Raw genomic sequence first — 15,047 nt, forward strand, 5'->3', positions numbered from 1 at the left:
TCCTCGAGCATTGTCCATGTTTCATGTCCGTAGAGGACAAGTCTTATTAGCGTCTTGTACATGACACATTTGGTGCTGTGGCGAATCTTTTTTGACCACAGTTTCTTCTGTAGCCCGTAGTAGGCCCGACATCCACAGATGATGCGCCTTCGTATTTCACGACTAACATTGTTATCAGCCGTTAGCAAGGATCCGAGGTAGACGAATTCCTCGACCACCTCGAAGGTATTCCAGTCTATCGTAACACTGCTTCCCAGGCGGGCCCTGTCGCGCTCGTTTCCGCCCACAAGCATGTACTTTGTCTTTGACGCACCAGTCCAACTTTTGTGGCTTCACGTTTCAGGCGGGTGTACAGTTCTGCCACCTTTGCAAATGTTCGGCCGACAGTGTCCATGTCATCCGCGAAACAAATAAATTGACTGGATCTGTTGAAAATCGTACCCCGGCTGTTACACCCGGTTCTCCGCATGACACCTTCTAGCGCAATGTTGAACAACAGGCACGAAAGTCCATCACCTTGTCTTAGTCCCCGTTGCGATTCGAACGAACTGAAGTGTTCGCCCGAAATCTTCACACAGTTTTGCACACCATCCACCTGTAGAGAATAAGGCTTGATCAATAAATTCAACATTATTCAAATTTATACATCATTTCGTTCAACAATAAAAAATGTGTAAATCCGCCACTCTATGATATTTTCGGTGTTTGCATCACAATTTCAACTAACTGCATCATGGTAGGCGTGGTTGAATAGAGCAAACAACACATCGCCGTTGCCAACGTCAAACTGTATAAAAGGCGGGTGTCAACGGGGCAAGAGGTCATTCTTACAACGGATGGCATGACGAACGCATCAATTGGAAGAACAGAGGAGCAAGACTTATCAAGAGAAACAAAACCTCTTCAAATATGATGGACTCATCGTTTGGATTGGGAACCCCTAAGAAGCATTTGGCGAATCAAGAACCAGAAATCACGACACCACCGTTGCTTTGATCAGTCTGGTAAGCTTCCCAGGGAAGCTGTTCTCGTCCATAATTTTCCATAGCTCTACGCGGTCTATTCTGTCGTATGCCGCCTTGAAATCAATGAACAGATGGTGCGTTGGGACCTGGTATTCACGGCATTTTTGAAGGATTTGCCGTACAGTAAAGATCTGGTCCGTTGTCGAGCGGCCGTCAACGAAGCCGGCATTAAGGATGGTGATCGCTAGAAAGTTCTCACACTCCAGTTTGTCGCCTTTCTTGCTGTAGCTGTTCAGTTTCCCAGATTCTGAGTATCAGTTTGTGCAGGCAATTGGCTAGCTTTTCCGGGCCCATCTTAATGAACTCAGCTCCGATACCATCCTTACCAGCTGCTTTATTGGTCTTTAGCTGTTGGATGGCATCTTTAACTTCCCTCAAGGTGGGGGCTAGCTAGCTTCCGTCGTTCGCTGAACTGAAGTAGTCATCTCCGCTGCCTTGACTTTCACTGCCTGTACGCTCAGCGCCATTCAAATGTTCCTCGTAGTGCTGTTTCCACCTTTCGATCCCCACACGTTCGTCCGTCAAGATGCTCTCATCCTTATCCCGGCACATTTCGACTCGCGGCACGAAGCCTTTGCGGTAGAACTTGCGTGTTTCTTGATAACGGCACAGCTGTTTCATCTCCTCGCACTCCGCTTCTTCCAGGCGGCGTCTGCACTCTTCGTCGAACCAATCGTTCCGTCGACTTCGACCCATATACCCGACGTTGTTCTCCGCTGCGTCGTTAATGGCTGCTTTGACTGTAGGGGTGGTGGGGGTAAATTGGACACCCTAAGAACTGCTGCTGATTATCAAGTGGCTATCAAGAATTTGTATTGTTCAATGCAGGTGTGTCGAAGCTTATCTTATTGGTTAACAAAGCCTGTTGTGAAAAAAAATTGGAAAAATATTTAAATATGTTATTTTGATCATTTAAAATTAGTCCAAAATAGTTCAATTTTATTTTGGGCGGGGTAAAATGGTCAGGCGGTGGGGTAAAGTGAACAATATTGTAAATAAAGCAAATAAGTCGATCAAAATATTTTAAACTAAATACATATTCTTAATAATATTCTAAATGTTCCCTGACAGGTATAAACCCTTCGTTTTATCACAGACAAACAGACGTACCGGGCTTGATCAAAATTATAGGGCGGGATTTTTTTAATATTCAATTGACCATTGCTCAGTGAAATATTACCAGGTTCCTTTGGTTTTGGCATGGTTCGGCAGGAAATTCATCTAGTTTTGAAAAAACGGGTGAAAAATCTTGTTTTGGCCGCAGGAGAAATTCTGGATTATTTTAGGGCAACTCAAAAATACTAGATTTTGTGCGCCTATATTATTCAAATGGATAGAATGTTGGCCCTTGTTATACTCTTTTACATAAACAAGAGCTTTTACTGAGTTGATTGATATATGAATATCACAGATCGGATGACAAACATCTGAGATATGGATGTTTTCATGAACGAGGTGCTGGAAATATTCGCTCTGGAGTGTAGAAGTTGTACGACAATGTGTATGTGTAGCGTAAATGACCAGATCCCCCTTTTCTTCACCTCCTGATTGATGATCCCACTATCAATCAAACCGATTAAGGTTGAAATTTGAGCTAGTTTGTCTCTATTTCTCTGTCAGTTCATTGCTCACTTTACCCCCAGGTGACATGACCAATTTACCCCATAGCTACATGTTTTTCAAATAATACCTTAACTAAGAAAAAAACAATTAAAAAACTGTCTTCCATCAACCAGTTCTGCTTCATAACAAGCAAAATGAACGATGTGAACGATATTTTGGTTTAGAACTACTAACTCAGGGTTTTCATGGCTTAAATGCAACAGTGCCGAAATTACATCAAACTAGCATTTTGCGAAATGAATGATTTGAAATAGTTCGGAAAGCATGAAATGTTTAATTTATGGTGTAGCATGGAAAATAATACGATAAATTCATAAACAGGGGATAAACAAGCCGTTACCCACTTTACCCCGCAGTCCTGCTGCCTCGAGATACTGCGAGTATGCAGTGGCGACATCAGGTTGCCTCAGTCGTTCTAGGTCGTACCGCGGCGGTCGTCGGTACCGAACATTGTTGATGACGGATAGTTTTGGGCGCAGTTTCACCATCACCAGATAGTGGTCAGAGTCGATGTCAGCGCCACGATATGTCCTGACGTCGATAATGTCGGAGAAGTGCCGTCCATCAATCAGAACGTGGTCGATTTGTGATTCTGTCTGCAGTGGTGATCTCCAGGTGTACCGATACGGAAGGCTGTGTTGGAAGTAGGTGCTGCGAATATTCTTGGAGGCGGCGAAATCAAATAGTCGGTCTAAACTCCTCCTCTTGGCCAATCTGAGCGTTCAAATCTCCTATGATGATTTTGACGTCGTGGCTTGGGCAGCTGTCGTACTCACGTTCCAGTTGCGCATGGAATGCTTCCTTATCATCATCAGTGCTTCTGGATTGTGGGCTATGGACGGTGATTATGCTGAAGTTGACGAACCGGCCTTTGATCCTCAACCTGCTCAACTATTCTTTCATTGCTCGGCCACCACTCGATCACGGGCCTTTGCATATCGCCCATCACTATGAAAGCTGTTCCCAGTTCGTGTTTGTTGCCGCAGCTCTGGTAGATGGTATGATTACATCTAAACGTTCGCACCGTTGACCCCTTCCAACAAACCTCCTGCAGCGCTACGATGCCGAATCCACGGTCCTTGAGCACATCGGCGAGTATGCGTGTGCTCCCGATGAAGTTGAGAGAACCGAGTTTCCAATCGCTGGTCCCTTTTCGTCACAGTGGTCTTCGCCGATGGTTCCGGTCCGTACTCTCTTGTTGATTGTTCGTTGCTTATGATTTTTAAAGGCTGGCTAGCAGGACCTGACACCATCCTCCTAAATTTCCGGAGGACCATTCCTCCTTATTTCCGGTGGACCATGGTGCACAGTTTCACTTAAAGTCCCTCGCTGGCACTCGGACGATGATCAGCCGCCCCTAACATGGAGAACAGACGCTCAATAAGATTTGCACCTCCGGAGAGGAGCAAACCCCCCCTTCCCAGTCAGCATACGACCATAGTTCCCACCGGGGTTGGTTACCCGATCTTTCCTAAGGTTGCTCGTATCCTGGCCAGCACCACGGGGTGTAGGGATAGGAGTTGCTGGGTAAGAGGCCTTCCTTCAGGTACGCGAAGTACCAATGGTACGCTTTACCCAGCATTTGCCGTGCCTTCAAATTGAACAACAATAATAACATAAAATAATATAGCGAATGCTATTGATTTAGCTTGTATTATATACAGACAAGATATGTAAATGCAACTGAAGTATATATAATGAAAATACTGAATATAATCATTGCCGGATTTTGCCGGAATGATGCTCCTAAATGTTCTAGATTAGTTTTGGTACATTAGGTTTTATGGGGTCCCAGGTCCAAGCCTCTTGTATATACGAATGCGTACATCATTAAAAGTATAGCAAAAAACTATTACATACTTTAAATAATAAAAATATATCGAAACACTGTCGAACCTTCATATAACTTGCTTGGGGAGTTGGCAATCACGGTGATCCAGAAACATGTTTTTCATGGCAGCATTTGCTTATTGGAGTGTGACCTGGTACAAAAACACAAGACATCGACTAATGAAGACTAATAAATATTGTGAATATTTTGAACATAATAATGACGGAAAAAATGTAATTAACATAATGTTTATAGTCTCTCCAATAGGCTTACGAGGCATAGAATATCCAATCTGGAGATGCTGAGTTTGATTTTCAGTCTGACCCAGGGTATTTAGTATAATGACAAAATGGGTACGATGGAAATAAAATAAAAAGAATTGATTCATGGATTATAACTAATATATCAACCATAATATATCAAATATATATCTGTTCTCAGTTCTCTGAAGTTTATTCATGTTTTTTTTTCTTCAAATAAATTCTTCCGAGAATACATGGGGAAATCCCCCATGGATTAATAGGAAATTACATTGAATATTCCCGGAAACTTTTTTGTAATATAAGGCGGAATTCCCGCGGATTTTTTTTCTCATATAAAATCCTACCGTCATCGCCCCAATAAACGCTACGTGAATCCTTAAAAAAATTATATGAGAATTCCTGCAGAAATTCTTTCGGAAATACAGACGAGAATTCCTCCATGAATGCGTGTAGAAATCACATTGGAAACACCTACCGAGAACCATACGAAAACAAAATTCCGCTTTAAATTCTTGTGGCAATTCCTTCAAAAACTTCTGTGTAATTTTGTGAAGCAAAATCATGCGAAAATCCTCTCTATGCTTTTGAAATGGTTCATCAAATGTAGTGAAAATCTGGTGTTTTTAAGTAAAGGAAAGCAATCATGGCACATCCGTCATACACCAGACTGTGCTCCTTCTAAGATTTGGTCGCGCAGTGTTTCGCTCTGATTAGCATTGAGGATCAATGCTAATAATCTCGAAACCCTTCACACTGTACCAATTAAGAGAATGTCACAATGAGGGGGAAGAGCAATTCCTTTATCAGCAGTAAATCATTTTAGGGAGTTGGCAACTCCACTCTCCCAACCAAGATACTTCAATTTTTATGTAGTTTATAATAATTGCAGATGTTTTTCTTTCTGTTCTACAATAGTACATTCAAAAGAGAATAAAGGTACTTAAAAACGTTACGACCAGCCGAATAATATTATTTCGCCGGTGTCGTGAAGATGCAAAATTTTTCGGAACACATAGTATGGTGTCGGTGACAAAATCTTGTTGAGCTGTGTTATTTTTTTTTTGTATTATGAAACATGCATTACCAAAAGTGAGAAAACTGATTTGAAAACGTCCATTTTAATTTAAAGCTTCAAATAATTGACTCAAATGTTTTCAGCGTAAGTTTTCATATACTGTTTACATGTAACTATGGTGTTTTTCTGAAATATTAACAACATACGCCATTCCCTAGACTTGAAATGGGTGTGTTGGAGCAACTAGCATTAGGTCAACATGCGCTAGGTCTATGCATAGAAGATTGACGTCACTTGCATGCAATAATATAGAGAACGTACTCCATTAGAACAGTTCAACATACAGTAGAGATTTTCGCCCGTTTAAACTGGCAGTTTTGCTCGTAGCATAGAATCCAACTCAACCTATAACACTCGTCAGCCAACATAATCTAGTCAGTCGAAGTTCAACCTGCATGTGCAAGGCCCGTGGAAGTTTAAATAAAGATTTCATTGCATCCCAGTGTGTTAAGCTAAACTACATAGTTCTAGTTAATATTCTAAGAAGAAAAATAAACGTAGTGTAGTGCTGAACAATCATTTCTGTGCTTGATTGCCTAGTCCGTGCCTCGTTGCCGTCGTTGCCCCCGTTGTCGCTGTTGATGTTGCTGCTGCTGGTTGTAGTGAAGCTTACTATCCGTTGCTGGTACCTCTCACGGTGGAGCTGCGTGGGAGAAAACTTGAACATAATTAGAAAGAACGAAGACACAACGTAGGACGAATTATTGGTAAGCGCCAACATAAAATTGGTGCCGTGACCAGGATCATCGACGCCATTGAGGATTTGAGCCACGTGAGACGATCTACTGGGCGCTGCCATCTTTCTTCCGCCATTCCTCCAGAGGTGCATTCATTTAATACAAGGCTCAAACCAATTAGGCTTCAGGTAATTACCTGTCCAATTTACTTCCCGGGTATCGCAGGTGCCCTTAAGGTTCCATTTCATTTATTTTTGCATGTGTATAATACTTTGACGGGATTCTCGAGTGCTGCCAAGCCTTTTGGAGCACATCTGCATGCTGACTCCGCCATCGTGATTAGGCCCGCTTGGTTGGAGGGCTGGCTGGACATCGCCATTGCATTTCGGCTGTTCAGCGCTATCTTCTAAAGGTCAGAAGCTACCTCACGTGCCAAACGTTCACTGCATCCGTACCCGATCATCATCATCATCCGAAAGGCGGTGCCGCCTGGTGAACCACGAACATCCCTGAGACACGGCGGCAAGGCTTTCTACGAAGCCCTGTGCTCCCGCCATCTTATCGACTAGCACGGACGGTGTTTGGGTATTGTTCCTGTTGGCTGATTTATACAAATTCAAGGCACATACTTGCCTTGGAATTGGTGAGTACCATTCCAAGTATTTTACTTGCTCGCTCCAGGCCTACCGTGGTCTTCTTTGTCTCGACAGATTCGCCCTCTGTTCCTGAGTAGCCACCGTGTTCCGGTTTGCAAGATGGAGCAGCAACAACTGCAAAAGGCGTATCTCACCTCCCGGAGGACCACGATGATTACCGCGCTGGGTCGGGCAGAGGCATTTGTGGCTGATTTCGACGAGCAACGCGACCAAGGGCAGGTCGCAATTCGGCTGGAGTACCTGAACAACATGTGGACAACGCTGGAGGAGGTGCAAGGGCAGTTGGAGGACATTGAGTGTGGTGAACAAGGTAGGCAAGTTAATGCTGACATTCGTGCAAATTTTGAACCTCGGCTGTTCCAAATAAAAGCCGCCTTACTTTCAAAACTACCTGTTCTTAATCAAGCTCGCATCCCTGAATCTTCTTCTTCGCCGTCTTCCGCTCTCGCTGGGTTGAAACTACCTACGATCTCGCTTCCTGAATTCAACGGAGATTACATGCAGTGGCTAGGGTTTCATGACACTTTTCTGGCGCTCATTCATTCAAATTCCGACGTTGCAGCCATCCAAAAGTTTCATTATTTGAGAGCAGCTCTGAAAGGTGAAGCGGCTCAGCTCATTGAGTCCATTGGCGATTTGCTCAGCGAATTACAACCTGGCTTGGCAAACATTGGTGGACAGGTACGCCAATGAATACCTGTTGAAGAAACGGCATCTCCAAGCACTGTTCGAAATCAACTCGGCTAAAAGGGAAACTGCTGCATCTCTGCATGCACTGGTGGATGAATTCCAGCGTCACACCAAGATCCTGTGTCAACTAGGTGAACCAACGGAGTCCTGGAGCACCATCCTAGAACATCTATTGTGCACAAAACTCCCTGACGACACGCTGAAAGCCTGGGAAGAGTACGCATCAACCTCTAGCAACCCGAACTACGACTGCTTGATCGAGTTTCTTCAGCGTCGTATGCGCGTTTTGGAGTCCATTCTGGTGAACCATCATCAACCCGCATCCGTTCCAAACGTGTCATCTCATTCCTCCAAAAGGACTCCCAATTTCCGTGTATCATGTGCTTCACTTCCAATTCCGCCTGCAAATGTCCAGCTTGCAATCAAGATCATCATCCGCTTATGAAGTGTGCAAGGTTCAATCAGCAGTCTCATTCCGAACGGCTGCGTTTCGTATCGAGCAAGCACTTGTGTCACAATTGCCTTAAAAGTGATCACATTGCTCGTAATTGCTCATCAACTTACAGCTGCAAGCATTGCCGTAAACGCCATCATACGATGCTGCATTCCGGTGACGTCACTAGATCTGTAAACGATTCGCCTTCCACTGCATCGTCTATGTCGACGCAAGCTATTCAGTCTGCTGCTTCATCCGTTGCGGAATCAGTTCCCCGATCATCCGTCGTAAATGTTGAAGAGTGTTCCAGAGTCGTTGCCAGTGCCTCCGCTCCACAATCTCGAGAAGACGTTTTTCTGCTGACGGTACTGGTGAAGGTAGTCGATGCATACGGACAAGACCACATAGCACGTGTTCTGCTCGACAGTGCCTCTCAACCAAATCTCATCACGGATCGTCTGGCACGACGATTGCACTTGAAGCGGACTTCTGTGAACGTGACAATTCAGGGAGCTGGAAATACTTCAAAGAAAGTGAAGGAATCAATCTTTGCTCGAATCAAATCGCGGAACGACAGTTTTGAATGCGGTGTGGACCTACTATTAATAAATATCTTGACTGCAGATCTTCCAGCACAAGATATGTGCATCGAAGACTGGCAGATTCCTCAAAATTTGTCATTGACAGATCCTATGTTCAATAAGAGCCAACAGATTGTCATGGTTCTGGGTTCTATGCCGCAAAACACTACCACTCTTTTTTTCCAAGTACTGCTCGTCTTCAGTTGGCCGAAAATCTTCCGACACTGGTAGACGGATGAGTAGTAACGGGTTCAGCAAGCACAGTTCTCCCTATTTAACGGCAATCCAATACTCCCAGTGTTGTCGCCGTTTCTATGCCGACCGACTCTTGAGGAATGTATCGATCGTTTTTGGAAAATTTAAAAATTGACCGTAGTCAACAACTATTCAGTAGAGGAGCACCACTGTGAGGATTTCTTTCAATCTACAACGTCTCGTGACGAGACAGGCCGCTACATTGTCCGGGTACCACGGAAACCCGATTTCGACGCGATGCTAGGTGAATCCAAAATCGGTGCTCTTCGTCGCTTCGAGCAACTCGAGCGGCGACTAGAACGGGACCAAAAGCTGAAGGAAGAATATCACGATTTCATGAGGGAGTACCTCTCCCTCGGCCATATGCGATTGGTCGAGTCGGACGATGGAAACCACTCCCACACATACTATCTTCCTCACCACCCCGTAATCAAGGAGGCAAGTACAACCACCAAAGTAAGAGTCGTATTCGACGGCTCTGCTCGTACTTCAACCGGCTTCTCCCTGAATGAAGCTCTCTGCGTGGGTCCGGTGGTCCAAGATGACCTTCTTGCCATCATTCTCCGGTTTCTGACTCATCCCGTAGCTCTGGTTGGTGACATAGCGAAGATGTACCGGCAGGTTGGCCTACACCCAGATGATTGTCCTTTGCAACGCATTCTCTTCCGGTTCACAAAAAACTCCCCAGTTCAAACCTATGAATTGCAAACCGTCACCTACGGTCTATCCCCTTCCTCTTTTCTGGCGACGCGAGCACTCCAGCAAGTTGCTTCGGATGAAGGTAATGACTATCCAGTTGCCGGCCAAGCACTTCGGAAAAACTTTTATGTAGACGATTTTATTGGAGGGGCGAAAACCATCGAGGAAGCTATCCAACTACGAGAAGAATTGGCGAACTTACTCTTGAAAGGTGGATTCATGCTGAGAAAGTGGACATCAAACCGCCTTGAAGTACTGCAGGGGCTCCAGGATGACCAAATCGGAACGCAATCAAGCCTACAGTTCACACCAAACGAATCGATAAAAGCGCTTAGGAATTCGATGGGGAGCCAGAGTCCGACACACTTCGTTTCGATTCCCCAATACAGCAACGTAATGAGCCTCCAACAAAGCGATCAATCCTCTCCGACATCGCTAGACTCTTCGATCCGCTCGGCTTAATTGCACCCATCGTAGTCAGAGCCAAAATCCTGATGCAGGAGCTATGGTCCCTCTCTTGCGACTGGGATGACCCAGTGCCTCACATTATTCGACTAAAATGGGAAAAATTTCGACTTGAGCTTCCAGGAATTGCAACCTATCGAATTGATCGCTACGCCTTTCTCCCAGATGCACAAATCGAGCTGCATACATTTGCTGATGCGTCAACGTCTGCATACGGAGCATGCACATACGTCCGTTGCGAAAATGCTCTGGGTACCGTACGAATTCAGGCTACTTGCCTCAAAAAGCAAGGTAGCTCCACTAAAGAGACTGACAATAGCTCGCCTGGAACTGTGTGCTTGTGTTCTGGCAGCTCATCTACATCATCGCATCAAACAGGCAATCCACATCAATGTATCTGCATCGTATTTCTGGTCCGACTCTGCCGTTTGTTTGTATTGGCTTCGAGCACCCCCTAGCGCATGGAAAACATTCGTTGCCAATAGGGTCTCCGAGGTGCAACACTTCACCCATGGAAGCAAATGGAACCATATATCCGGCTCCGAGAACCCTGCGGATCTAGTTTCACGCGGAATGTCAGTGGAAGATTTCCTGCAAAGTGAAGATTGGAAGCATGGCCCTTCATGGCTAGCACACCAACAGTCCTCCTGGCCAATCTCAAACCTACCTGCCGTCTCGGAGGACATTCTGGAAACCAAAAGCGTTGTTGCATCCATTCAAACAATAACCAGCATCAACCCATGGTTTCTTCTGGTGGTCGTCCTATACTCGACTACTCCACACTGTAGGATATTGCTACCGTTTCGTAACAAGAACACGTTCAAAGGCCAGAACCCAGTCAATTGCACCCCTCACGGAATCGAACTCGACGCGCAGTCACTCACCGTCCAGGAGCTTGTCAACGCTAATGCCTTTCTAACCAGGCTTGCCCAGCAAGATGTCTTCGGGGATGAGATCAAGGACCTGCAGCGAGGAAATACCATAATGAAGAAATCGCCAATACGTCGAATGTGTCCATTCATCGATCCGGAAGGAATACTACGAGTAGGAGGCCGATTGAATCTGTCTCAGCTTCCATACCAGTCCAAACACCCTGCCCTCCTCCCAAAAGATCATCCATTCACCAGGCTAATCGGAGAACACTATCATCGGAAGCTCCTCCACGGCGGCGGGCGTCTTCTGTTGTCGTCGATTCGTGAGGAATACTGGCCACTGAACGGTCGTCGTTTGGTCCATAGCATCGTACGTAATTGTTTCCGTTGTATACGCCATCGTCCGCAGCCCGCTCACCAGCAGATAGGTCAGCTACCAGCAGCGAGGGTTATACCAAGTCGTCCCTTCTCCAACACAGGCGTGGATTATGCTGGTCCTCTATACATGAAACCCATCCATAAACGAGCAGCCCTGGCAAAAGCTTACCTGTGCATATTTATATGCTTCGCTACAAAAGGCTGCCCACCTAGAGTTAGTCGGGGACCTCTCTACCCAGGGGTTCATTGCAGCGTTACGCTGATTCATTGCAAGACGTGGAATCCCAGCCCATATTTATTCGGATAACGGAAAAAAAAACTTTGAGGGAGCAAAACGAGAGCTAGGCGAGCTATTTGCCAGGTTTAGGAGCCAGAACGAGCAGAGCATTATTGCCTCTGCTTGCACAGATCAGGGAATTACTTGGCACTTGACTCCTCCCAAGGCCCCACATTTCGGTGGCCTATGGGAAGCGGCGGTCAAGACTGCCAAACGACATCTATTTCGACAATTGGGTAATACACGTCTGTCATTTGAAGCATGTTACACTATTCTGTACCAAATAGAATCTGCGATGAATTCCCGTCCTCTTTTGCCGATGTCCGATGATCCTAACGACCTCGCCGCCCTAACACCAGCACACTTCCTCATCGGTACCTCGATGTACGCCCTGCCCGACCCAGCCACTCAGCACACACCAGTGGGCGCCTCCTTAATTTTATCTTCAGAAGCTCCAGCATCACGTTCAAAATTCTGGGTTCACTGGCGAACCGAGTATTTGCAGGAGATGATGAGAGATACGAAGCTTGCAGCACGAAACGACGAGATCCGGCCTGGAAGGATGGTCATCCTAGTTGACGAAATGGTGCCAACAACCCGTTGGCCACTTGCGCGTATCACTGAAGTACATCCTGGAAGAGATCGATTGAATCGAGTTGTTAGCCTTCGCACCGCCAAAGGAGTCATCATCCGACCAATTACCAGAATTTGCTTACTTCCGTGTTTCGAGCCAGTTCTAGATCAGGAGCAACGAGAAGAAGAAGTCGACGATCCAAATTCCCATTCATAAGAAATAGTTTTGCCTGTAAATAGAAGAAAATCAGATATTTGTTACACAAATTGTACTTACCTGGTAGAATTAGCTGAAAACTTTTGTTTTTGTTTACATTATTTATGTTGAACGTAACCATTCAAGGCGGCGGGTATGTTGGAGCAACTAGCATCAGGTCAACATGCGCTAGGTCTATGCATAGAAGATTGACGTCACTTGCATGCAATAATATAGAGAACGTACTCCATTAGAACAGTTCAACATACAGTAGAGATTTTCGCCCGTTTAAACTGGCAGTTTTGCTCGTAGCATAGAATCCAACTCAACCTATAACACTCGTCAGCCAACATAATCTAGTCAGTCGAAGTTCAACCTGCATGTGCAAGGCCCGTGGAAGTTTAAATAAAGATTTCATTGCATCCCAGTGTGTTAAGCTAAACTACATAGTTCTAGTTAATATTCTAAGAAGAAAAATAAACGTAGTGTAGTGCTGAACAATCATTTCTGTGCTTGATTGCCTAGTCCGTGCCTCGTTGCCGTCGTTGCCCCCGTTGTCGCTGTTGATGTTGCTGCTGCTGGTGTAGTGAAGCTTACTATCCGTTGCTGGTACCTCTCACGGTGGAGCTGCGTGGGAGAAAACTTAAACATAATTAGAAAGAACGAAGACACAACGTAGGACGAATTATTGGTAAGCGCCAACAGGGTGATTGGCTGCTTTTCCATGAAGCTAAGATGGATTTTACGTCCTTGATTCACAAAACATTTTTACATTCCAATAAGAAGGTCTTCGCACACATGTAGTTTTGTAGATCGTGCACCAAAGCGATCCCTACCACAAACCTGCCCTGATTCCTAACTCCCAATGATTACTCGTGAGAGTGCAGATCTGACTCGAATGTGGCCGGCGCCAGTATTGGCTTGCATATAGTGTTGGATTACCAGTATTTACAGAAGATGTTAACGAAACCCTAAATGCGTCTTTTCTATTCCGCCTTCCTTATTTCTCCCTTATATTACTCGTATCTCTCTTATGCTCTCATCCTTCATCCTAATTACTTCGTGTTTCTCCTTTATTCCTCTTTTTTTTTTCTTTGTGCTTCTGTCTTTTGCTTTCTTGTCTTTTCCTTCTTCGTACAATGAAGTGTGAGACATACTATCAAGTACTCAGCATTATCCGATTTGCTCGTAATAGTTGCTTCCGTCAGGGAAAGCGGCCCAGTTTTTCGCTATTGAAAATTGGTTTGATCACTCATTCCGGAGCTTAAGAAAAAAACTCAGATTTTTTCCATGGGTCTCTTTTGGTTATTAAAAACAAAATCGGAACGTGAATATAACTAAAATGAACGAAAGTAACGGGGTTTGTGACTATAACGTAAAACGTCCTATCGTTGTGGTATGCCCTAATGTTGCGGTGGTGTTAATGTAGTCCATTCTGGATATAATACCATTGAAAACAATTGTGGGTACGCTAAAACTCTTCGAATTAACGACTAGAACAGCTTTTGTTTGACAAAATTTCGTTCAAAATGATGAAAAATCAAAAAAATCGTTAAAAATTTGAATCCCCTGAGCCTATTATTGCGGTAGTGCTAAGGTCCTATTGTTGAGGTATCGCTCTCCATAAGAATTACATGCAATACCACAACAATAGGACTGACCTTCAAAAAATATCGCAACGATAGGCAACTGCGTCCTAAGGGTATGCGATAACACACTTTTTCCTAACGAAACGAAACGAAACGAAATTTAAAATGTCTAAGTTGATTCGGATCGAAACGAAACGAAATATGGATTTACTTTCGAAACTTCGAAACGAAACGAAATCAAGGTTCATTTGATTCGAAATTTTTCGAAACGAAACGAAATTTCAAATTTCTTTCCGCGGAATTTACATTATTTAATTTACTTCATATTGTTTTGTCAGCGTGGTTTTATAGTATTGAGCTAATTCAAAATCAGAAAATTAATGCTTACATTTATTTTTTATTTAGTGGGATACTCTGTTATGTATCCACATCTACCAGGCGCATACACAGATAGAGAATTGATATTTGAAGAGGGTAAAATAAATATTGTGGTAAAACGAAGAGGGTAAAATAAATAAAGAGGGTAAAACAGCCAAAACTTATTCCTTTTTGTGGTAGTAGCGGATTGTGTTAAAATAATAATCGGAGATACGAAATGAAAGCTTGAATTATTTGAATGAGATTTGAATTTCTCAATCGAAGCTATTGGCGTTCGAATAGTAGGCGCCCATTAGCCGACGAATATGAACTCGATTGACAGAACAAAACAAAGAACGAGACGATACTAATTCAAATCTCATTCAAATAATTCATGCTTTCATTTCGTATCTCCGATTATTATTTTAACACAATCCGCTACTACCACACTTTTTATTATTCGTCTACATATATATAGCATACATTTGCTCACTAGAAGAATCCTGTGCACCTTTCTAAAATGCACAAA

At 44.2% G+C, this 15,047-nt stretch overlaps 2 protein-coding genes across 2 annotated transcripts; both read left to right on the forward strand.

The window, feature by feature from the left end:
* The first annotated feature begins 7,249 nt into the window (after positions 1-7,249).
* LOC134208936 (uncharacterized) lies at positions 7,250-10,273 on the forward strand. Its single transcript, XM_062684896.1, has 4 exons — positions 7,250-7,460; positions 7,795-8,141; positions 8,198-9,005; positions 9,234-10,273. The coding sequence occupies exons 1-4, from the start codon at positions 7,250-7,252 to the stop codon at positions 10,271-10,273; spliced, it is 2,406 nt and encodes an 801-aa protein (XP_062540880.1).
* A 168-nt stretch (positions 10,274-10,441) lies between these two features.
* LOC134208939 (uncharacterized) lies at positions 10,442-12,593 on the forward strand. Its single transcript, XM_062684897.1, has 3 exons — positions 10,442-11,740; positions 11,853-12,039; positions 12,091-12,593. The coding sequence occupies exons 1-3, from the start codon at positions 10,442-10,444 to the stop codon at positions 12,591-12,593; spliced, it is 1,989 nt and encodes a 662-aa protein (XP_062540881.1).
* Positions 12,594-15,047: the final 2,454 nt, after the last annotated feature.

Source organism: Armigeres subalbatus, chromosome 2, assembly GCF_024139115.2.
Source record: "Armigeres subalbatus isolate Guangzhou_Male chromosome 2, GZ_Asu_2, whole genome shotgun sequence".
In the NCBI taxonomy this organism is placed as follows: domain Eukaryota; kingdom Metazoa; phylum Arthropoda; class Insecta; order Diptera; family Culicidae; genus Armigeres; species Armigeres subalbatus.